Genomic DNA, 24453 nt, shown 5'->3' with positions numbered 1-24453 from the left:
TGGCCAGGCAGGAGTTTATCCCAGGCAAGAGAACAGCCTTGCAAAATCCTCACCGGCCATGAAAAATGGAAAGCTGGCTGAGCAGGGATGCTGCCTCCTGCAGCCACCTCTGGCTCTGGGCATTACTGGAGTGGTCGAGCATCAAAACTCCTGCCAGACATTGAAGAGTTGTCCCAGACCCCTGCATTTAAGTGTCAGTGTCCTTGGGGGTGGTGAGGGCTGGATGCAGCCGTGGCAGGCAGGCTGTGAGAGCTGCTGGTTCCCAATGTCCGAGGAGTTTTCTTTGCAGCTCCAGAGCCCACTGCTACTAAATGCCCAAAGCTGGGGAACCCAGGGGACTTCCAAAGAGCATCGGACTGTTTTAAAAATACTTTATTCTTTAGAAAATACAGCGTTCAGTACAGTGTGCTCTGCTCCCCCCAGCTTCAACCCCCTGACTCGGCCGAAGTCAAGGCAACATCGGCACGTTCACCCCACAACTGGAAAGCAGAGGGCAGGTTTCACCGACCCCCTTTCCATCCTCCCAGGGAGGAAGGCGGCTCTCAAGCCCTCACTGGAACCCAGCAGCAAGGTGCTCTCCCCCAGACCCCCAGTGCAGCCCAAATCACAGTGCCAAGCTCGGCCCGTGGAGTCCTTGGTGGCTGGGGACGTCTGCGGGGGGCACACAGGGGCTGCCATGCTTCCCCACACAAGGATTTGGGGTAGCCCATGTGATTATTAAGACATGGGGCTGCCCCAGCCCAGAGAGCCAGCTGAAAACCCGGGGGGTAACAGTGGGGGCTGGGGACCAGGGCTCAGGAGCCCCTTAGCTCCCATCCTAAACAGAGATGGGGCTGAGTCAGGGCTGTAACAGATCCTTCTGAGGGGAAAAGCCTTACTGGGGCGGTTCAAAAAGGGGATGCAAACATCACCCAAAGGCAGAGTGACCTTTCTACAGGTCCAGGCTGAGCTTGGGACTCAGTGGGGAACTTCCACCTCCCGCTGCCTGGCTCTCTGCAGGGAGAAACTCCCACCCCGTCGGAAGCAAAGCCCACCCTACAGGAAGGGGTCCTGCCCACACCCCAAGGGGGTGCAGGATCACTCCAGGCCTGGGGCAGGGGGGCTGTGCACACCAAGAGCAGGACAGGGGAACAAAGTCTGGGGGAGCAGGGAAATAAGCCTTTTCTCTCTTCAAACAGGAATCCCCAACGCCACCCCCTTCCCTTTGCATAGAGCAGCTTTCAGGTGAGCATGCCCTTCAGTCCCCCAGGGACTGAACTCCCCAGGGAGAGCAGCGGCTGTGACCCCAGGGGGGACAGAGGCAAGGCTGGGGACGTGGCCCTGCTGCTCCCATCCTCCCCCGGCAGCCCCGGGGCTCGCAGGAGGACGCGGGGAAAGGAAACACCGACAGCCCTGAACCCTCCCCATCGCTCTGCCCCCAGGTGCAACAAGCCATCCTGATGTTTAAAAAAGGAATGAAATAAGGAAAAAAAAAAAAAGGGAGGGGGGGAAAAAAAAAAAAAATGGCTGAGATGGAGGGAAAGCTCCCCAGGTCAGCGCAGAGGAAGGTGGGCAGCGCCGCGGGGATGCTGTCCGTTCACCGCCCGGCCCTGCGGGATCTAACTGTCCTCGCCGTTCTCGCCCGGCCCCTTGATCAGCCGCTTCTGTCCCCGCTTGCCCACGGGCCCCTTGGGCTTGGCGAAGGCCTGCTTGAAGGCGTGCTGCTTGGGGTGCACCTCCTCGTACAGGAACTCCGCCGTCAGCTCCGCTCCGTCGTCGATCTCGATCTGCACCCGCAGCGGCAAAGGGAATTAGCAGCTCCCTTGGGTGTTGACACGCGCCTTTGGGGCACACGACTCGTCCCCAAGCCCTCCAGAGGGGCTGGAGAAACGCTGCAGCACAGTCCCTTGCTGATGCCCAGCACGGGTCTCTGCTCCCTCATCTCTGGGTGGCCTCACACTTACCTTCTTGGCTATCTCCAGGCAAAATTCCTGCTCCACAGTGTCCAGCAACCGGCTCTTGCAGCTGGAGTAGAGCATGCGCTCCTTGATGCTGCACTTGTACCCGGGCATGGAGTAGATAAAGACTGCAAGAAGAGAGTAGGGCTTGGGGTGCTGCCCAGGCCTATGGCCAGGGTACACCAGCTGCATCCTACCCTGGTCACATCTCTTCCAGCCCCGAGAATCCCAGTTTATTCAGTGACAGAAGGTCCCATCCGTCATCCCTCCCAAATCTCCCCTGGTTTGCCTGTCATGCACTGGCCACCAAACCGCCCCCACAAACCCTCAGTGGCAGCACTCAAGGTCCCCATCCCTATCCCCATCCTTGCTTGCTCCCCATGTGAGCAATGGTCCAGGGAAAATGGGGACCCACACAGGTTTGAACCAGCCATCCCCAGTGCCAAGGCTCTCACCAACAGACTCCAGGTAGTCTCCCTCATGTGAGTGCTTGTACAGGAAGAAATGGTAGCGAGCTGAGTCCTGGGGGATCCTCTTGGGCAGGTCAGCGATCTCTGTGGGGCTTGTGTGCACCAGGTCGATGGTCTCCCGCTCCAGATCCAGCTTCTGATGGACAGAGGGATGGGGAAGCAGATGAGAGTGAGAGATGGCAGCAAGAGGGAGGGGAGTGGGGCACAGAGGAGCCATGTGAGGGACCTACCAGCTGAATGTAGTTGATTTTCTTCTGCTTGAGTGCCTGGATGGCTTGCTGGGCATCCAGCTGCAGGGGGAAGGCCAGGCCCTGCAGTGTCTGGTGCTTGCTCTCCACACTGATCTCCGTCTTCACCTGGGGATGGAAACCACCTTGAGTGTCAGGGCACAGTGGCAAAGGGTGGGGAAGGGAGAGAAAAGAAAACCAGCCAGTGCTGCAGCTGAAAGCTTCTCATCCAAGGAGCTTCCTGACACCCAGCTCACAGGGACTACAGCATTAAACTGCCAAAAGTCAGCCAGGCTCAGGATGGTGATGCTTGTCACTGTAGCACTGCTCTGGGAGATCACCTGGGCCCAGCCATGCACCCCTGCACCCCACACTGCACTCCCAGCAAAGACCAGCTCAAAACCAACGTTTCCCAGCGAGTCCCTGACAGCGATACTGCGACCAGTGCTGGTACACTTCCATCTCCAATCATCTCCAACTGCTACCCGTGTGACAGGAGGAGCCCTGAAATGACAGTGCTGAAATGACCAGTTGCACAGGTCCCCACCAGCAGGGAGGACAACCCACCCTCCTCAGTGAGTTTAACTGCAGCACACAGGCATTCCCTCCAACACTGGAGCTGGGGAACTGGAGATCCCACAGTTGGGAAAGATCCCAGACGCTGTTTTCCCCACAACCCCTGAGGCTGCTGCCTGTAACCCCTAGTCCAGGAGATCAAACCCCACTTCAAAGAGGGAAGAGAAAGAGATTGCAGAGACACGGCATCGCCCCGGGTGCCTCCATCCAGCCACAACGGGGGTCCCTCACGGGGACTGGAGGGGAAGGGGGATCAGGGCGCGGCGGGCACACCATACCTCCTCGGGGTCGGGGTACTCTACCAGCGATGGGCAGCAGCAACAGCCCCCCACCATCTGCCACAGAATACAGGGAGATGGTGTCACCCCGACGGCGGAGGAGCCCTTCCCACCTCAAGACCCCCTCCCAGGGAAACAGCCCAGCAACTCTAACCCAGCTGCTCTGCAGCGAGCGTGGGTCCCTTTCCTTTGGGATCTGTTTCGGAGATTACGGATAGAGAGTCCAACCTTTACGGTTTTTTCTTTCTTCATTGCCCTCCCCCTGACAGAGAGAAGGAAGAAAAGTCAAAGCATGCCAAGAGAAACGCAGGAGTTTGAGCCGACATCTCAAAACCACTCGGCAGCACCGAAGTGGGTCTCTTTACAGGGCTGCCCTTTGTTACAGGAGCCTCACATGGCACCCACACCCCTGGGGAACGATGGGCTCGGGTGCCCGGAGCAGAGCATGCAGAAAAACAATGCCAGGAGAAGGAAAACCGGGCATCAAGCAGGCAGAGCAGCCTACCATCTCGGTGCTCGAGTCTTGGGAACAGGAATCCTGCGAGCGTGGGGAGAGGAGACACACTGTCAACAGCACCCTGCACAGGGATGGGGGGGTGTCTCGTGTGAAACAAGAAGGGGTGGGGGACACACGGACATGCCGGGAGGATGAAGCTGTACCACATCCCTGCTGGAGGCCAGGGAAGGCCAGTCCTGGCAATGTGGGCAGGGAGAGCAGCAAAGCATGACACAGGAGACGTCAGAGCTGGGGAGGAGTGGGAGGGAGACCCCCAGCTCTGAGCCTGGGCAGCCCTGCATGCAGTGTCTCTGCCAATGTCTCTGTGCAAAGCCTGTCCCTGCCCCATCTCCTGCTGGCTCCCCAGCTGGGGTGGCCCCAGTCCAGGGTTTGGAGGAGTTCCAGCATTTGCAGCAATAGATTTTGGGCTATGCCAAAGGTTTAGGAGGAAAAAAATGCCCAAAGCTCTATCAACACCAAGCATCCTGGAGGATGAGCAGAGTATGAATGCACAGCTCTTGGGAAAGGGAAATAATTGCTTAGGTGGGCAGAAAGTCTAGCTGACCTCCAGCTCTGCTGTCCTGCCATCCCCTGGGATGCCATGGCACCAGCAAGGGCGGAAGGGAAAGCACACAGGGATTCAGGAAGCACATAAGCTTGCCTGGTCCCACCCTGTGGAGAGGTGCAGCGCAAGGACATCACCACTGCCAACACCCCCAGACCCTCAGCTTTCTCTCCTGTAAATGCAAGGAGCTTGGGAGGATTATAGCAGGACTGGAGAGAACTCAAGCTCCAACACAAAGCACACTGAGGTCCAAAAACACCACGAGATGGAACTTTGTCCTAGCAACACCAATTTCTCCATACCCCTCTGTATTTTCTACTCCTTCCCTTTTCAAAAACACTAAAAACTGGCTCCCTGAAACACTCCCCAGGGCACAGCCTGAGAGCCAAGCATGGGACTGCTGAGCATATGCCACATCCTGGCTGCCCAGCCTTGCTGGCAGCAGGCTTGCCTGCGGGGTCATTTTATATCCTTTAGGTTAGATTTTCCCCACCTCCTTCCTCACTCCTAGCACGGTGCTGACCTTGGTTAACGAGCACTTTTCTGTCTTATGGTGAAATCCTCATGGGAGGTCTCTGGTAAAGCCTCTGCTCTACCCACCCTCCAACACAGCCAATAATGACACCCCCTTCCACACTGCGATGGCCCCCCCACCTTTAGTTCCTTTTAATTCTCCTGCCCCCTCCCCCAGCCCATCAGTGGGATATGCCTGGCTCCATGCTGTGTTTCTGAACCTGCTACACCTCTAGAAAGACTCCCCACTCGTGGGTGTTAAGCTCAATGCAAAATTCAAAGCTGTTTCTTAGCCCACGGTCTGCTGACAACTCTCAGCTCAGCAAAGCTCGCATTTTCCAGCTATTTAAAAATATATATAGATATAAAGCAAATGGTAAATTTCCCTAAGCTCCCAAGCAGCTGTCAAGAAAGAGACTATTTCACGACATCACCTCTGTCCATGCAGCCCTCAAACCACAGGGAAAGGTTGGCTCATCCAGCCTAAAACCTGCTTTCCCAAAGGCTGGGCACCTCCCTGGGGGACGTGCAACCCTGAGTCCTTCCTTGCTCAGGGTCAAAGGCCGCTGTGCCTGTCCTGAAGCTGCTGCCCTGCAGCCATGGGCTGCCCCTTCCTGCTTTGCTGCTGACCTTCCCCTCCCACCCCCTCTCTGCACTTTCCCAGTGGCTGAGGAGGATCCCAGAGAGCTCCTGCCTGATGAGAAGCACAGCCATGTTCAGGGTGAAGACTGCCAACCTGTCCAGTGTCTCAGAAGGTTGTGCATCAACAATGCAAAAGAAGAGGGGAGCAGAGCCTCCAGCAGCAGCTCCAGGCAAGGGGCACAGCAAAGCACTTGTGAGCTGGTGGCTTTTAAAGAAACCATGTCCCTTGTGTTGCTTCCAAAATCCTGACAGATAGGTTGAACACAGGGGGATGTGCAGGGTCCTGGACTGCTAGCAGGGCTTGGGAAGACACAGTGTGAGGTCAGTGCTGAGCTCTGGGATTGCCCTGGGCCCAAGTCCCAGGGCACTGCTGGCCCTGAACACTCGCTCCCACACACTGGATCTGCTCCCCCAAAGGCAACTGCAACATGGAAGCACGTGGAAGGACCCTGTGCACAAGGTGCACACGTGTGCAGGGACCCTGCACGCTGCAGGCAAAGCTGGAGGCATCGCTGTACCGAGCAGGGGTTGCAGGTTGTGAGCTGCTCCCATACAACCCCCTCGATCACAGCCCTCTGCTTTGCAGGGCTCCAGAAACTTGCTCCAAGCTGCATTTACTGAGAGTCCTGGGTTTCCCCATCCTGGGGACATCAGTGTGGCACCGAGCACTCAAACCACAGCTCGCACCACCTCCTGCTCCACATGCAGGGCCGAGTGGGCGCAACACCAACACGGAGACTCTTCACCCAGCATCGGCCACTTCCCACCTTTAAATCCACAGGTAAAAACACATCCATCTTCATCTCTTTCTAAATGTTGGTGATTGCTCCCCATGGTCCAGTCTGACACAGGAGACCATGTACCTTTAAAATAACCCCAAACAAACTAAACAGCAGCAGCACCTCCCTCCAAGAGCTGCGTCTCACAAAGGCGAGGGCAGGAACAGCAGGTCACCCGGAAAATGAGCACCACAAGCACTACTTACCTGGGTCACATGACTCTGTAAGACACAGCTCAACACCCCCCCAAAACTACTTAATCCTGCAGCACTGGCCAGACAAGGTGATGGCACAGACATCCCGAGGTGCTAAATGAGCTTCAGAGCCACCATCAGCACTTCTCTGTTCTCCAAGCATGGGAATCACCTTGGATCCCCCAGCACAAATCCTGCCCAACCCCTCCAGGCTGGGAGCTGGGATAACTCCACTGAGACTCATGGTGGAGACCACTCCTTAGTGGCATCTCCCAGACATCCCTCAACTTCACCACCCCCAGACCTGCTTTGGCAGGTGGAAACCTCCTGCCTCATCTTTGCCATTAATTAGTACTATCAGGCTGATTGGCTTCGTGTCTCCCAGGCATTTCCTGATCCGCTTGTGAGCCCCAAAGCCTCGGTGCAGGTGGAAGAGACAGATGCTACTCTAGAGAGGAAGGCTTTCCATCTAAGGGAAATCCCCTCATCCCCCAAAAAATACTGCTTCCAGGAGGTCTTCCCACCTGGTGAGCCAACCCCCCTCCCTGCCTCAGTGTTCCACCCAGAGGTTGGCATGAATGCCGTGAGATGTCAGATGCCGTGAGATGTCAGCAGGGAGACGATGGTGTTACAGCCTTGTCTGCCCCAGCCCCACCCTGTGACACTTTCACATACTCTCCAGCATGTACGCCCCCAAATTTAAGCTAAGATCTGTATTTCTTGGGACAGTATCCCTCATATTTATAGCCATAGAGGAAGAGCATGGGAGAGGATGCTGCTGCAGCCCAAAGATAAGCCTGAATTCTTACTGCTTCCTCCATGACTTCAAACTCAGTGCTGGCTTTTGCCCCAACATCCAGAGGTTAGACACTGCTGTCTGTTTTTAGCCCTAAACCATCTTCTGACTGCCAGCAAAATGCAGTCCTGAGCTCATGTTCAAGGAAAAAAAAAAGTGTAAATTCCTCTTTATGCCACCACAGTTTGACTGTGAGGAGGAGGCTTGGTCACCCCAGCAAGGGTTAAACAGCAGAGGTACAAGGGAGCAAAGTAAAAATGAGCCATCCCTTCTAGCTGAATGCTCATTCCCTGCATCCCACATCCCTTCATGCTCAGAGGGTCTCAAGTTCCTCTCCTGGGGCTGCTGGACACCCACCTCGTTGATGCGGATCTGCTGGAGCTCCTGCTCGGCTGCGGTCAGCGGGGCCGGGGCAGAGCTGGAGGACACGTGCTTTTGGTAACCACTCAGGGACACGTCCTCCTGCAGACACAGGGACAGGGAGACACATCAGGGGTGGTTATCAGGATGCACCCCTAGCCTTGAGGTAAGTCTGAGCAACCCAGTGGGTCTTGGGCTCCCTCCTTACCAGGAGGATCAACCTGAGTAGTGCTCTTGGATGGCTCCAAGCAAATCCCACACTTGGTTTTAAACAGTGCCCATGACTGCTTGTGCCTGTTCAGACCACCCTGCTCTTCCCCAGGCACCTGTGGCTGTGGCAGTGTGACTCTTTCAGCTGATTAATGGAGTTCATGAGTATGGAAGTGAGAAGGAAAGGAAGAGCCCACAGCCCGGGAGCAGCAGAGTGGGGCCCCAGAGCAGAGGGGGAATCTTCTGGAGCAGAGTAGGGATCTCCCTGGCTCCCACCAGCACCAGAAGCCCCAGCAGGACTGATGCCTAGGAGGCCCTAGCTGTGCAGCTCCTTCTGCCCATAGAAGAGAAGGAGAAACCTCCATCCAAGGAGGAGGGATAACCCTGGCACACAGGCAGCTGCTGGAGTGACACTGCCACCAGCTGGTGCTTCTCCCACTCAGTGTAAAGCTCCACATCTTGGAACCTTCCTCCCACCTCTTCCACGGTCTCTATCACAGACCACAGCCATGTAGGCAGGAGAAGGTGGCAGTGGTCACCCAGGAGACTAAAGCAGTGTGAGAGACCAACCTCTGTGCTGTTCCAGCATCCCACATCCCACCACCCAGCCACTGAGCCCAGGGTAGGCTGCTGACACTCAAAAGTTTCAAAAGGACCCAAAAGGCTTTACCAGGAACCACCACCATACCTTCACTGTGCCAAACATCTCGTCCTTTATGTGCCCCCCTCCAAACTCCTTCTTCACCGTGGCTCTGGTGGCAGCGTAGAGCATCTTCAGCCGGACCTGCCGGGGAGAGGGGCGGCAGCGCCGTCACAGAGGGGCACGGGGCACCAGGGAGGTGCCCAGCGCTCACAGCCACCATCCCACCATCAGCTCCACAAACATCAGCCCTCCTGGGAGCAACCACCCAGTTTCCAGCTCAGTCTGATTTCTAATGGCAGCATCCCTGAGCGGGGAGCGGGCGGGAAAACCCATCAGCACTATTTCCAGGGCTGCCGGCGCCTGGCGCAGCCTTGCCAAGCACAGCCCACAATCCCACAGTTTATTCCATGCTTTGCTTTCCAATCCCCGAGCTCCAGTGTGCCATTTCTCACCCACACCTGGGTTGGAGGAGGTGCAAATACCACTAGAGCCACTTAAAAGTGACTTTTGCCTTTGACACTTCTATTGCCTCGTTCTGCAACACACAGGGAAGAGGTTTGGCAGGTGCTCCTGGGCACACTGTGCTTTTGCAATAAGACCCTCTGTGGTTTGTTGAAAGATATATATTTAAAATATATATTATTATATAGACACATGTATATATACATGTACACATATACACACATATAAAATTAGATATTATATCATTTTATTATAATTGTATATACATGTGTGTATACGTATACATGTGCATATATAATAATACTTAATTGTTAGATAGGAACTGCAGTGGGTATTTTTATATATGCATGTTATAATATATAAAATAATATATATTACATATATTTGTGTGTATATATATATATTTATATATATGACAAGTGCATGTATTAACATGGCAGTAAATCTATATAGCATAAAGATTATATAATTTATATAATAAGTATATATATGTATATATGTGTGTATTATTATATGCACATATGTGTGTATATATATATGTGTATATATATATATACATGCACACATACATATGTACACAGATGGCAAGCACACATGTTAACACAGTAGTAAATGTCAGGCCCACCAAAAGCCCGTTCCAGAGATGTGCTCAACAGGATGGCATTTTCCAAGCCATACTGCTGACATCCTCTAAACCTGCCTCTCATCCAGCAGCCCTTTTTTGCCCAGTCTCCCAGCCCAGATTTTGGAGCCAGTCCTGGAGAAGGGCTGGCAGCCACTCCTTCAGCAGAGCAGGGCCAGGCTGGAGGCAACTCAGTGCCAGTGCCGGCTCTTCCCAGCAATGCCTTTGGCCAGAGCCATGGTGGGATGTCTCCATCCTGGCGCTGTGGTCCATATTGCTCCCCCCTCCACATCCCAGCCCTGCCATCTCCTCAGGCAAAGAGGACAGAGACACAGTCCCAGTGCATCTCATGCTGTCTTAAAAAACTCCCCCATCCTCAAAGCAGTCTCCACTTCTTAACCCAGGCACAGTGATGGAGGGTGTGAATGCTCCTCCTCGTCCCCAGAGCAAAAGTCACCTTGGCCACCATCTCCTCCCCCCTGCACCTGCCAGGGCACGTCCGTGTCCCCCTGCTGGGGTGTCACAGCCCAGCACGGAGCTCACCGGGGAGCTGTCGGGGGACCAGGAGATGAAGAGCCACTCGTATCCCTGGGCGTTCTGGCTGTCCAGGCGGTACAGCACATAGCACGGCTGCTGCTCGTCCAGCAGGGGCAGCACGAAGGGATCGTAGTCAGCGTCCCAGCGCCGGGACAGCTCCTTGTGGGCTCCCAGCACAAGCTGTTCTGGAAGGAAAAGACAGGGAAGGGGGTGTTAGATGAAGGCAAGGCTCACTTTACAGGATCAGACAGTGGCTCACCCAAGGGTTCACTGCAGCTCCAGCACCAACGATGCCATCTTGCAGAAAAACACTGTGACCTGGAGCCACATGAAGCAGTGTACACCCCCAGGTGTGACCCCCCAGGAGATGCCACTGGGGCTGTGGAGAGGAGATGCTGGTACACCTGGTGTGACCCCCCAGGAGATGCTTTGGAGGGGCTGGTTTTCTGCCAGCATCCCATTGCCTCCTGTCAACCATCTCCTCCCCTCCAGTGTTCCTCACTGCCGAGGTCTCCTCTCTGGTGATCACCTGTGGCCTCCTTCCCCTCTGCTCCCTCCAGTTGTGTAGTTCTCAACCATCCCTTCTTGCTCACAGTGGAACATGAGACTTCTCCAATCCCACCTGGGAAGCTCTAGGGGCACTATAATAACTCACCAGGGACACGAGGAACCACCAGCATTTGACGTGCTGAGAAAAATAAGGGTCTCATTGCAAAATCCACTACCATGAGCCAAAGCTGCTCACATCAGATTCCCTTAACCACAGAGGGGACGAAATGAGAGCTGACAGCCAAAGCCTATGTCTGTGGAAATCAGGGGTGTCCCAGAGACCCCAGCCTGGGGTCTCTGCCAGGAGAGCCCCAGCCTCTGGAAGTGACCTAAGTGTTTCACACACGTGGCAGCATCTCAGGTATCTGGAGGGTATTTTTTCAGCTGCTATACAAGTGGCAGTGGGGCTGGGAGCTGGGCACTGCTCAGCTGAGATTTAAATACTGGAGCAGGCATCCTACAAACATAAAACCCACCCCCTGGTGAGGGTCAAACCAAGCTTTGGGATGGCTGAATGGAAAAGTGTTGGCACTGGAGATGATTAGTGTAGGTTGCTGGAAAACAGCCTGTATTTTTATTCCATTTGTAGATGCAGAAAGGTCTGGGGGGAGATTATGGGACTCAGAACAAGATCTAGGAAAATCTGGAGGTGCCAAAGCAAATGAACTAGGGCCTTGAACAATTGGCACTTGAGAGGATGCTTGGCCTGGCACATGCCCTGCCTGGACCTCTGCCCACAGCCCTGCTGCCCACTGGGAGCCAGGGAGCCCCTTGGCTGGGGCACAGCCCTCTCCCAACCCATTCAGGCCAGCAGCTCTAAATCCCATGGCAGGGAAGTTTTTAAAGAAAATAGTTGAGGAATAAAGGGTTTTGAAGGAATTACTCTCATCCCTCCTTCCCACCCCAAGCAGGACATTCCTGAAGACAGCAGTGCAGCCCTTCCCTGCCCAGCGCCACCCTGGCATCTGCCATCACACACTGAATCCAGTTATTTGAGCATGGGTAGCACAAGTTACCAGTTCAGTAACAAGGACAGCAGAGAACAAGGTGCTGGAAATACTTTACCTTCAACAAAACTACCTGTTTGAAGAAAGAAGCATAAAAACTTCCATGTACCCCTAAAATAAGCACAAAGCTCTGCAAATCGATTTGTGCATCACAAAGGCCTGGGATCCCAAAGAGACTGCAGGAATTTCACCTGGACAAACCCACTGGCAGCTTGTGGGTATCTCTGTCTGCACCACATACCAACACCTCACAATCGGTGCTGAGTCACTCCAGGCTATTCCCGGGATGTGACTAAGCCGGACCCCGGCTGTGCTGCTGTGAGCTGGCAGCCTCCAACTTTCCCCTAGGCTCTTTGCAGTTCTGCTCAATCCACTCAGGGCCAAATTTTTCTCCTTGGGAAGAGTCAGGAAACTCGAAGCAACCGCCCTTCAGCAAAGCATCATCGTCGGCACTGGCTCTTTCAGGCACCGTTTCTGCTGGGAGCTGCTGCTAGAAAAGCAGAGCTGGGAGTGTTTCTGGCCCTCAAGGTGCCCCCAGCTCTCACTGCACACAGGCTGCCTAGCTCTGAAATGCCTAAAAAGGAAGCTCTGCCTTCAGCTCTGGTGGGTGCCATGGGGGGACAGCACAGGAGCTCCAATCTGCAAAGCTCAGTGCACAACAGCACTCAAGTGTAAAGATTGGCACCCAACAGGGAAGTCCACAAAGTCGACCTTGTCCAGAATCCTGCTGACAGTGAGAAGCAGAGTATCATCTAAAAACACGTTGAACCACAAGCTGCTCTCATGCCAGCAAACTGCTGCTGAGCCTTGGTGCACATCCTGCTCTCCCAGTCCTCCTCCATCCAGCCTTAGCTTTTCCCAGTAGGTCTCCAAAGGCAGCATCAGCTCAAATTGCTCCAAAGGGCTGCTCAGCCATAGATGGGGCTTTGGGGATGCCTAGACACAGAGCATCTGTCATAAGGCTCCTTGCACCATCTTCCTCTCCTTCTACCCGCTGTTGCCTGCTCTGAAATGCACCGAGACAAATGCCCAGCAGGGCACAAGGTGTCTGCAAGCCATCAAACAAAGATGGAGGCTCCTCTTCCTCATCCCCTGTTCAGGCAGGGCAGCTGGCACGTCCTCCCCAGCCAGCCTGGGACACATCCCTTTCAGGACCAGCATGCTGGAGTCCCTCTATCTGGCTGTGACATCTGCCTGGACTCTCATTACCGCCCAGAGGTCCATCTCCAGTGGGTACCAGCAGGCTGATCTTCCCTGTGTTACAGAAGAGTGGTGGCCTAGAGGTGTCCCTGAGTCAGGCTGGTGGGACCACCACCACCTTGCCCACAACAGTTCAAGCCCTTTGGCAGAGGTGCTCCCACCAACTCTCCTTCCTCCTGCCTACCCACAGGAGCCTCAGGCTCTGCTGCACCTCAGAAGCTTCTGCAGGCACCCAAGTGCCTCCAGAGCTGCCCATGGCTGGTCCAGGCCAGGGAAAAGTAGCTGGCAGAGTGGGAGAGCTGGACTGTGAAGCACAAAACACTGCCAGGTGAGGATGGTCCATGAAGCTGCCACTGCCACATTGGACATAAAAATATACCCTATTTATCCTCAGCAGAGATGGTAGGACACATTTTCCATTGATGATAAAACGTCTCACTCGCTGGTGTCACCAGCCACAACCCAAAGCCTAAGATCAGGCTTGGGGACATCCATGAATTGCGTTATCCTGACACAAACCTGACTCCCACTTTTTAAAAGCAAAAGAAGGTGAGAGCACAAAATTGTTGTCAAAGATGCTCCCAAGAAACAATGTGGATGTCTCATCCCACCACACAGGGACCTGGCCGAGGACAAAGCCAACACAGCTGAACCTGCCCCAGTGATGTGTCCCTTCAAGTGGCATTTTAAGTCTTGCTGCTCTTCCAAACAGGGTTTTGCAGCCACTCCAAAGGTCACTGTGGGCTCCTTACAACCACATCCACCTCAGTATTTGTGGCATGGTCCTGGTGGCCCACCAAGGGAGGTGGTGACAGCAGCTTGGCAGGGCATTAATGTCCCTGCTGCTGGAGAAACAAGTCATTCATATGCAATTGTATGAGGCTGAGGTGATGGAAAACCTACACCACAGTGGCTCCCCGCTGGGATGTTCAATCAGTGCTTTGCTCCACTCACGAGACAGATGCAGAGGCCACCCAAAGGCACCTTCCCATGGGACAAACACAGCCAGGTTGGTGCCACCTGCATCCTGGGCTAGGGGCAGTTGCATGAGATGGGATGGCTTTCTGAGTGTAGCATCCCTTGTGGGAGGAAACTGCGGCCCTGTGCCACAGAGCACCCCCTTGCCCACCCCTGCCCCAAACACCTCCTTACCTGGTGTGGGATGCCACATCCAAGGAGGAAGATGCCTGTGCATCACCCCCAACAAAGGTCCCATGGTCCCTGCAGCAGTTTGTCACAGGGTTCCCATCACAATTCCACACAAGAGCAGCAAAATCCCCCCAGAGCCCAGCACAGATCCCGGACACCAGTCCTGCTCTGCTGGCAAAGTCGCTGCTCCCCATGGGAGCTGCCCCAGGGCTCCAATAGCTGCTCACCAGATTTTGGGCTTGTATTTCAGGTCTGGGCTGCCACGTGCCAGGAAACCCCAGCAGCATTTTCCTTGAGGTTTCCAAAAACACAAGCTGGCACCACAGTGGTGAATAGGAGAGGAGGAGAGGAAACAGAGAACAGACATGGTGTAAATCAAAGCACTTAAAAACAGGACTTACCATCCTCGATGATGACCTTGATGAGCCGAACTGAACCGTTCCGGGCTTTGGCAAAAAAGTCCCTTAATTCTGTGGTGGCTGAAAGAACCAGAAACATCGTGATCAGATTTCGCAATCAAAGGAGGTGCTGGGCTCTCGGTGACTGACCAGGGAGGGGATCGACTTGGCAGGATAGAAATTTAAAAACTTTTTGTGAAAAAATTAAATCTCTGGTGCCAAAAAATAATTATAATAAAAAAATAATAGTAAAAAGCCCAAAAAGCTGGGAGTAAAGTGCTGCGTCTCCCTGAGGTGTCACAGTTAAATAGCAGCTGGGAGCACATGTGATCCAGAGAACCTGATACTTGGCCTGGGTGAACATAATCACCCAAATTTAGACGATGGCTTGGCCAATGCAGGCAGGGAGAGAGAGCTCAAGTGACAAGTTGATTCGCTTTTCAGAGCGGCGGGGTTTGCATACTAGGGGTGGTTGGAAGATGTCCCGACAGGCTGTGACATCCCGGGCTCGTGACACGCGGCAGGATGCTGCTCCCGAGCGGCTGGGAACCAGCACGGCTCCAAACTGGAGACACTGGTTTGAAGCTGAGCCCTGGGGAAGGGAAAGGCAATAGCCCCAGGGTTTTGCTCCAGAGCCAGCAGGGCTTTGATTGCACAAGGCTTTTGGGAAGCATTTAGGGGAGCCACCTTCTTGCTCATCCCCCATACCTGAGACCGGGCAATGGCAACCGGTCTTCAGCATCCTTCCAGGAGGCAATTGGAGGCAGTGGATATTGAAGGAGCAGCCCACAGCCAGCATGGGAGGCTTCATCTCCCCACCCTGAAAGCATTACTGGCACAGAGCTCCCTATCCCACCCAGGACATGCTGCGTGTGAAGGTGATGCCCAGGCCACAGGTCTGGAGGGGCCGACCCCCCAATAAGGAACATCTCCCAGGCCAGCTCCCCCTGAAATCCCTTCAGTTACACACCCAAGCCCTTTGCTGGATGCAGCCATGCAGCCAAGGGGGTCCTGTGAGTTCAAAGCTGCTGCACTTGTTAGAAATACTAAAGAAAGTGGCACTGCAAAGATTAGAGACCTGGGCAGATGCCCCTCAGTCCACACCAGGATCCGTGCTCAGTTCCCATCAGCAGCCCCCTGCTCCTGGTGCCTTGCTGTGCCACCTGCCTATTACTGACGGCTGTGCCAAAGCAGCCAGCAGCAGGAGGGAACCCTGCTTGGGTCCCTGGAGCCTGAGAGCATCCTTGGTCAAGGCACTTTGCAAAGGAAGCCATCCCTACATCAGCTGGAAAGGTGCAGTGGTAGGACGTGCCACAGCACAGTCCATTCTGGTTCAGTCCCTCCAGCAGGTTGGCACAGCCCCAGCATCACCACAGGAGAAGCCTTGACATTACCCAGCACCCACCCAAGGGACATGGTGGCCAAGTACTGTCACACAGCAGTGCCCTCTGTCCTCTGGAGCCACACCCTGGGCTGAGGCACTGCCTGCAGCTGTCCCAGCCACGAGGAAGAAAGAATTTCTGGGGTGCCCCCAGGAAACTCCTGCCTGTCCCCCACAAGTGACACTTCTGTGATGCATTTGCCCCACCAGCTCAAAGCCAGCCATGGTCAGAGGACCAGGTGGCTTCCCTTCCCATGGAGAGAAGAGGCACACATGAGGAAGAGTTTCCAGGCTGGTTCCCTGCAGGCAGTAGTGCTACCATACAAACCCAGAGAAGCCATTCCAACAGGACCCTGTGGGAACAAGCACACAGACACCCCAGTGAAGGCACATCACTCCTTAATGGCATTTTAGGGGCCACTCAGGTGGTTTGCTGGTGTAATCCCACCACAAGCAAACCACCCTTCTCCCTCCATCAGCATCAAGGCATGTAGTCCTCCCAGTTCCTAGAGCAGACCTTCACCCTTTCCCAGTGCCAGCTGGGAGCTCAGCCTGCTCCTGCTGTGCCCAACCAAGGATACTCTGATATTTTTAGCCCCTTTCTCTGTTGAGAGTGGCTGTTTCCTTCTGGCAGCATCTGTGGTTACAGCAAACACACGGGGCGGAAGAGGAAGAGAAAGGGAGACATTTATACACCCAGGAAACCTCGGGCTGGAGACAAAAGCTCCTAACAAGCATTAAGTTTCACCAATTCCTGTTAAACTGCCAAAATGGGAGAGAATAACATCCATCTGGGATCAACTTTGGGGAAGAAACAGGAAAAGCTGTGCAGCACTAACCAGCTTGCAAATCCCTCCAGCCTGACCTCATCCTTCCCAGAACCCAAGGGCATTTGGGGGGTGTGGAAAATCAGGAGTCTGGGCAAATGCAACCTGCTAGCCCACTTGGAAACGCTAGGAGTGTCCTGAAGTGTAGGATCAATGGCTGGAATGATTGACAGTTAAGTGATTGACAAGTGATGACCAAGAGCTGGGACCTGTGTAAGTACAGAAGGGTTGAAGGGGATGAGGAAAAGCTTGGATGCTGCCAGACAAGCCCAGCGCACCATGGGAAATACCACAAGGTCTGCCAAGGAGGAAGACTATTTCCAGAGGAGACAGCAGCAAAAAAAAAAAAAAAAGAAATCTCAGAGGGGGCTTCCAAGCTTTAAATCTGCTAAAATAAAAAAAAAAAAAAAAAAAGCAATTTTCATTTAAATAAAAAAAAATCACCAGGGTGTCTTCAACGTCCCCTTTTGCCTCTCATGACGCAGATCCAAGAGAGTGAGGAGGGAGAGGAATAAACCAGCGAAGATTTGAGCATGAGCTTGGCAAGTGTTTCATTATGGCAAGATTATGATTTAATTGGCACAGCAGACTTGACGAGATGGCTCACGTGCTTGAAATATCAATACAGAAGTCCACAGCTGGCTCTGGAAGAAAGGCAGGGAGGAGACTTCACCCTGGAGATGGTACCTCTGCCACATGGCATCTCCCTGCCCAGAAGTCTCCAGGACACAACTCAAGGGCTGAAAAACCCACACGTGGGGAAACCATAAAAACCAGGGAAAGGAAGGTGCAACAGAGCAGAGGACTGGAGGGGACCCGCACATCCAACTCACCCTCTAGACATGGGTTCCTGGAAAATCCTGGAACAAATAATCCAGAAACAAACCCAAGCTGGGCTACAGCCTGTGTTGATCTACTGAGACCAAACTGCATGAGATCCCTCACGCTTCTTCCAGCAGAGCCACAGACCTGTGGGCTTCGGGGTCTCAGCTCTGGTTCTAAATGTCTCAAGCCAGCTTGGGAAACATCGGGGTGGTGAACCTCTATGGCATGGACACAAAACCGCATGGATAACTCACTCAGGGAGGTATCAGAGGTTGGATCCAGCAAGGTCTCCTGGGGACCTGTGGTGGGTCCAGGTTTATCCACATTTCCATGAACACTTCTGGCAGCTGCAATAGTGCTTCCTGCAGCTGTAAGGTGGGAAGCTAGAGGAGATGCAAGCACACGCTGGAGAAAAATTCACTGTTCTTTCAGGAGACTGGAGAAATGGGCTGGGAAAAAAAGAAATAGGATAAAACTCAACAGGAAGCCAAGAACTGTAACTAGGGGAAGGCCCAGCTACAATGATGCAGGGCAGGGTCCAGCAGCTCCAGAGAAGAGAGCTGGGTCACAAGCCAAGTTCAGGTTAGTTGCTTCACGTTGTGGCAGGCAAAGTCATTCGTGAAGGCACGAACAAGAGCATGACCATGTTATTTGGTGCTGACAAGGCTGCAGGCACAGCAGGAACAGCACATCCAGGCTCAGCATCGTGCAAGGAGCAAGGCACAGCACAGACAGCACCTGTGCCAGAAGGCACAGCGTGTGGGAGAAACCAAAGGAACTGGGGCTGGTCAGCCCAGAGCAGAGAAGAAAAATCATGAACAGTTTGTACTGGTTTTACAGCCAGAAACATCAGGTCCCATCTTGGCATTTGGGAAATCTCGTGATGAGGGTGATCAAACCCCGGGAAAGACAGACACCAAGTATCCATTCCTGCCCTGAAAAACTGCCAGAAATGCTCCTGGGATATTGCTGCTTTGAGGCAGGGTGAGCTTTGGTGGCATCTGGGGAACCTTCTGGCCTTTCTACAAGGCAGCCCTACTGTCCACCCTCCTGGCTGACATGGTGAGCACAAGCACCTCTGCCTCCTCAGCCACCCACCCAGCCCAAAATCTCCTCCAGCCACTGAGTCGTGCAGCACCTCCCTCTCCCACTTGTTCATAGGCTGCAGATGAGTTGTCCCCTACTCATGAGCCACCTGCACTTAGCAGCCTGCTAACAGCGTGTCCCAGGTCCCCTTGCACCACACAACCTCTCTACCCAGTGACCTCTGCCACCCATTTGGGATGGAGGGTTGAGCAGAGCCCTCAGCACCAGAGCACCGAGGCTGGGCAGCTCACGGCGCGGCAGGAAGGTGATGGTTTGGGCAGTGCTGGCCTTCAAGTGGCCCTGATCCTGCAGGCAAACTGCCAGAGGACAATTGGAGCTTGTGGTGGGAAGGCACAGCGGTGCCTCCCCTCTGGCAGCACCGAGCAGGCACAGCCCAAAGCCTGAACCCCTGAGCTGGGGAAGCAGCAGGGCAGCCAGATCCTTGCACCTACTGCTCAGACGTGCTGTTGGCAGCCAGAGCAGACACTGCCCTGCCCTGGGATGGGGATGTGCCCCTTTGTATCAGTCCCCAGGAGATTTCAATGCTGGGCTTGAGGCATCGTGCTTGCCTAAACTGCTGAAAGACGGTGCTTGCAGGTACCACTCCATCAAACGCCAATCCCAAACGGAGCCTTTTTCCGATGTTTACAGCCTCAATTAGCTTATCTGAGCAGAGCCGGGCTGTGAGGAGGCCGGAGGGGGAGAGAGGCACCCGGCAGTGATGACAGCCGTAGCCACAGCAACGGCCACTCTGTCCCTGGGGATGCCAGGGTGCCAGCGGAGCCGCCCGCGCAATCCCCAGGGAAGCACCGCGGGGATGGGGACGGAGGCGACAGCCACGCCGCCTCCCCCGCGCCTCCCCCTCCTCCATCCTGTTCGCTCGTCTGGGCAGCAACAGGATTTTGCTTATTTGACCCTTCCCAATCCCCCCTCATCCCGGTGCCAGCACCCAGCTCCCAGATCAATAATACATGCTCCCTGAAACAGATGCCTCTCTCAATAACATCGAGTCACCTTGTCCTCCCCGATGGGAAACCCGAGCCCCCAGCCATCAATCTTTCATTCCCTGGACATAATCTTCAAGACGATGCCGCTCTAAGTGGCTGCTTCCCTTTCACTGTCCAGGGCACAAGCATGCCTGGGATGCAACAGGGAAACTCCTGCCAGAAAACCAGCCACAAACCCGGGCAAAACTTGTCCAAGCTCCAGGGAGGCTTGGCCAGACAGAAGTCGAGATGCTGATGAATAAAACATTCATTATACCTGCACTACCCACGCCTTCCCTGCCCAGCTGCCTCTGCCCAGCTCCTGTCTGGGCGCCCAGGAAAGGACACAACTGCAACAGGCACAGAACAGCTTCTGCTGCTGCTAAAATTCCTTCTTTTCAGTCTATCCCGGTGTAACTCCGTCACGCAGTGCCTGCTCAACCCGCTTGCTGCAGGGAGCTTTGCTGCTGACGGACACGCACGGCCAGTTTAGGCACTAAGAGGATTTTATTCCTCACCGTGGAAAAAAAATAAATATGTCCTTGCATGGAATCTTTTCTGTGGGGAAAAAGCTACAGATGTCAGAAGAAAATAGAAAGAAGGAAGGGAGGGGAAAAAGAGGGCAAGAGAGGAAGGAGACAAGCAAAGCTTTTCTCCCGATTTTCTGTGGGGCTAGGCTGTATTCCTGCAGGATTTCACACGGATGGCTCCTGGTCTGTAGTGCAAATCCTGCCCAGAGACTTTGAGCCAACACCAGCCATTTGCTTCTCAACACCCGATTTTCCACATGGGTGCCCATGACCTGTCCTGTCTCCATTTTGCCACCTCAGACCGGAGTTATTTGGCCCTTCCCTTGCTCCAGGGTGGGCAGCACCCACCCTGCAGGCAGCATCAGTCAGATCCCAGAGCAAAGCAGTGGTGCCTGCAGAAGTGGCTGGTTGCTGTTGCTTTTCTCTGCCCAAGTAAAGCCACCAGTGGGAGCACTGGTTTGGGTACTGAGGGGAACAGAGAGCCAGGAACAGACCCTGGCAGTGATCTCATTGCATTTACAGTCTCTCACTGTACACTTTCTAAAGGATTTCCTCTCCCCCACCATTTTAGGTGTTTAAATTTAAGGGGTTTGACATCTCAGGACGTTTGTCTGATCTTCCACCCACACTTGCCATCCTGGTCATCCTGCCGTGCCATCCACTTGGATATGGGCCACTCCCCAAAGTGGGCATCAACCTCTGAGTTGGGTGTTGGCCCAAGAAAGGAGCTCACAAGCAGAGACTGGCTCCTCAAAACCATCCTTGCAGCAGTCTGGTGCCCTCTGTCCCCCATGGATAGCAGGGGCCAGGAACCAGCCATCCATTCTCCTCCTCCGCTGATGGCATGGTGTGACATGTCCCTGGTTAGGGGGTTATCCCAGCATTCCAGCCACAAAGCTGCCCCAGATTCAGGTGTCCAGGTGCCTCAGGAGCCAATGCTGCCTCCCAGGACAGGAAGAAGAGAGGGGCTGAGGATGTGGTGGATGGGGAGTGAAGGTCCTTCTTTCCTCCCACTGAAGAGCCAAGAAGCCAACTATCTTCCAAGGAGACCTTTGCAGACTCAGCAGCTCCTGTGTCCCTCTTTTCCCTCCTTTTTTCCCATCTTACAGTATTCCTGCCTGTGTGCTTATGCTTCTCCATTCCTACCAGATGTTTTCCCAATGCAAGATCCAGACCTGGGGCAAAGTGGTAGCTCAGCTGTGGATGGGAGTGAAAATCCTCCCCCATCCCCAGGTCTTGCCACCTCCCTCAGAAAGAGCAGTCACCAAACTCTATTTTTGGGTTGAAGAAACAACATGCATTTGATTTCTTCTCCTTCTAGATGAAAAAAATACCCTCTAAGAGACTTTTTTTCTCTACCCAGAGGTCTTGAAAGAGATCCCAGAAGCAACTGAAAGCTGATGACCTCCCACCAGCATCAAAGCCCTAGTTCAGCATTGCCTTCCTAAGGTTTTAAACTCAAGCAGTGAATGCTGTCCCCATCTAACGCTGCTGAGGGCAGAACATGGACTGCAAAAATACTCAATGAATCCTCCCAGCTGCAGCTAAAAAGTAGGTTTCCAGCCCCAAAAAGCCCGCAGCACCCCTTGATAGCTTCCAACCGCCTCCCCAGCCTGGCAGTCTCCATGGCAGCCTGGTTTTCTTGCTGGCACCTTCAAGGGAGCTGCCAGGGATACACAAAAAAAATCATAATTAGCCTCTTGCCCCTGTATGAAAGGCTCAGCCCTGATTACACACCCTGAACCTGCAGCTCTCACTGCCACTGCTTCCCCTCCCTGGGGACCACCTACGTCTCCCCAAAAGCTGGGATGACATGGTAGCCTTGTAGCAGGGGGCTCCTCCAGGGGTTCCCTATGACCACATCACCCTGTTCTCACATGGATCTAGCACAGTGTGGAGCAAAATCCCTCACCAGCTTGTCCACAACCTCCCCTAAGCCAGCCGTTGGATCTGATCGTAATTCCCCTGGGAGCAGATGCCTTCCTGCAAACAGGGAAGAAACGGCAATGAAAAAATACAAAGCAATGGGTGCACACAAAGATAACAAGGCCCCAGGAACAGGAAGATGCAGAAAATCCCTCCTCCTCAGCAAACAACAGACCTCAGCGCCTCAGCAGAGGGGATGAAAGCAGCAGTGGGATTGCTGTTCCTCATTCGATATGGAATCTGCTCCTTGCTGAGCAAACAGATTAATTTGATCACCGTGCCAGGGTGGGGAGGACTGAAAGACCCCAAATCCCCCTTGGGGGATTCCTTTAGAGCCTGGAGTGCCCCATTTGAGCACTGCAGGTGTTGGAGGGGCAGATTTGCACTCAGAGAGGAAACAGAAGCTTCCCGGAAGAGGGACCACGGAGGAGGGGATGGAGAGAGGACCCAGAGACGCCCAAGATGCTGCGACAGCAAGGCTGCCCAACACAAGTTATTTTCCATAACCACGGGGAGGTTTTTATGCCACTGCCAGCTCGGGGATCTACTGCTGGGCCAGAGCAGTTGGGTCAATCCCCACCCTGCACTGCTGCAGCTCCTCAGGGGAAGTCTGAGTCCCTTCCCCTTTCCCTCAGAGTGCTGCTGACTGGGCACGTCACATCCTACAGGCAACGGTGCCTCAGGGTGACTCCCAGCACTGGTCACAGAGGGTTTGCCAAGCGGTGGGCAACCAAGGTCAGGGAAGGTCAGTGCTCTCAGAGGGAGCAAACCTGGCACATCTCTCTCCCCAACAGCCACAGGGAGCCAGGGAAGATGGCATTGGTGGCATAGGAGCAGCCGGGCGCAGCTGGTGAGCAACAGGCAGCAGCCTCTTGGGGCACACAGCACAAGAGGCCCTGCCTGCCCAAACCCCACAGGGAGCTCTGCAGAGCGGGACCGGCACACTCAGAGTTCAGGTGGGCGCTGGGGTCCATCCTGCCGATTTTTTTCTTTTTTCTTTTTTAATTATTATTACATTTTTACAACACAGGGATCATTTAATTAGAGCCTGAACTCTAGGATCTAAGTTTAAACCAGAAACAAAGAAATCTGAACCCAAACGCTGTCAACCACCTGCTCTCCTGGGCAAAGCAGGGGAAACATCCAAGCACCATCGCTGGCCACTTCTGAGCTACAGCCCCCCTTGGGAGCATCTGGAGGGGAAGGATGCTTTTGGCCATGCTCAAGGAACAAGGATGGTCATGGCACGAAGGAAGAGCAGGCACGAACTCGCACCCTGGTGCACAGGTGCCAGCCCTGAGGAAGGGAACTGTGACAATGTCCCTGCTCTCCTCCCGGGACACGCTGCGGGGCTGGATTCACACCCGACCACGCGGAGCAGGGCTCCAGGGGTGGCTGCTCTCACATCCCTGCTCGCATATTGATTCGGTTACATAAATTATGCAGCACCTCTACACCTGATTAATATTGCTAATTGAGCTGGGAGGTGGGGGGCAGGAGGGAAATACCGTGAGGACACACAGTCAGTCATGCACCAAGCGCACCCACAAATGCAAAAGCCGTCGTCTCGGGGCGCTGGCTGAGTCCTGGGGGGAGCGGGCGGAGAAGCCGGGGAGCAGGAAAACACTCGGGCTCTCCGCACCTCCCCTGGGCTGGGGGCAGCCGGGGACAAGCATCCGCGCCGGGAGGGGCGGGGTGGCCGGGGCTGCGGCCAGGCAGATGTGCGTGACACTTCTGCCCGAGCGTGTTACAGCGGCTGTTGAGCATCAGCCCAGACAAAGGATGCGGGAGAGCCCCGCACCCGCGGCACCCCGGAGCCAGACCCCCCTCCCGCAGCTCCTCCCGGTACCCAAACGCTCCGAGCCTGACTCAGTGTCCCCCTCCCCCGCTACTCGCAGGAAACCTGCCGGTTCCTTCGGGAAGCTTCATCTTATCGCCCCCATCACCCCCGCTGTCGCGACACCGCCCGCATCCCGCCCGCGGCGGGGCCGGGGATGTGCGGGGCGCGGCCCCGGCGGTGCCTCCCGCGGGGGGCGCAGCCCGGCCCGGGGGGGGTCCGGGTGCTGCGGGGGTCCCGCGGGAAGGGCCGGGGGGGGACCCGCGCTCGGCGGGCGCCGCTCACCGTGGATGCCGGTCTGGTGAGTCATGGCTCCGCTCGGCTCCGCTCCGCTCGGCTCCGCTCCGCCGCGTCCCGGGCAGGAAACGGCTGGGCAAGGCAGCACCGCCCGTTCCGGAGCGCGGGGCCGCTCCGCTCCGCACCGCCCCGGGGCGGGACCGGGGCC

The 24453-nt window shown here is 54.8% G+C and overlaps 1 protein-coding gene across 1 annotated transcript; it reads right to left on the bottom strand.

The window, feature by feature from the left end:
• Positions 1–354: 354 nt before the first annotated feature.
• Positions 355–24430, bottom strand: TWF2 (twinfilin actin binding protein 2). The gene is made up of 9 exons (XM_032698985.1): positions 24294–24430; positions 14614–14691; positions 10314–10492; positions 8732–8827; positions 7831–7935; positions 2638–2763; positions 2393–2543; positions 1944–2065; positions 355–1766 (listed from the first exon to the last, which is right to left on the bottom strand). Exons 1-9 carry the CDS (start codon positions 24316–24318, stop codon positions 1599–1601), a joined length of 1050 nt encoding a protein of 349 aa, XP_032554876.1. The 5' UTR covers positions 24319–24430; the 3' UTR covers positions 355–1598.
• Positions 24431–24453: the final 23 nt, after the last annotated feature.

Source organism: Chiroxiphia lanceolata, chromosome 11 (genome assembly GCF_009829145.1).
Source record: "Chiroxiphia lanceolata isolate bChiLan1 chromosome 11, bChiLan1.pri, whole genome shotgun sequence".
NCBI classification, from domain to species: Eukaryota; Metazoa; Chordata; class Aves; order Passeriformes; family Pipridae; genus Chiroxiphia; species Chiroxiphia lanceolata.
Note: the sequence above shows the minus strand (reverse complement) of the source record. Positions and strands in the feature narration are given on the sequence as shown.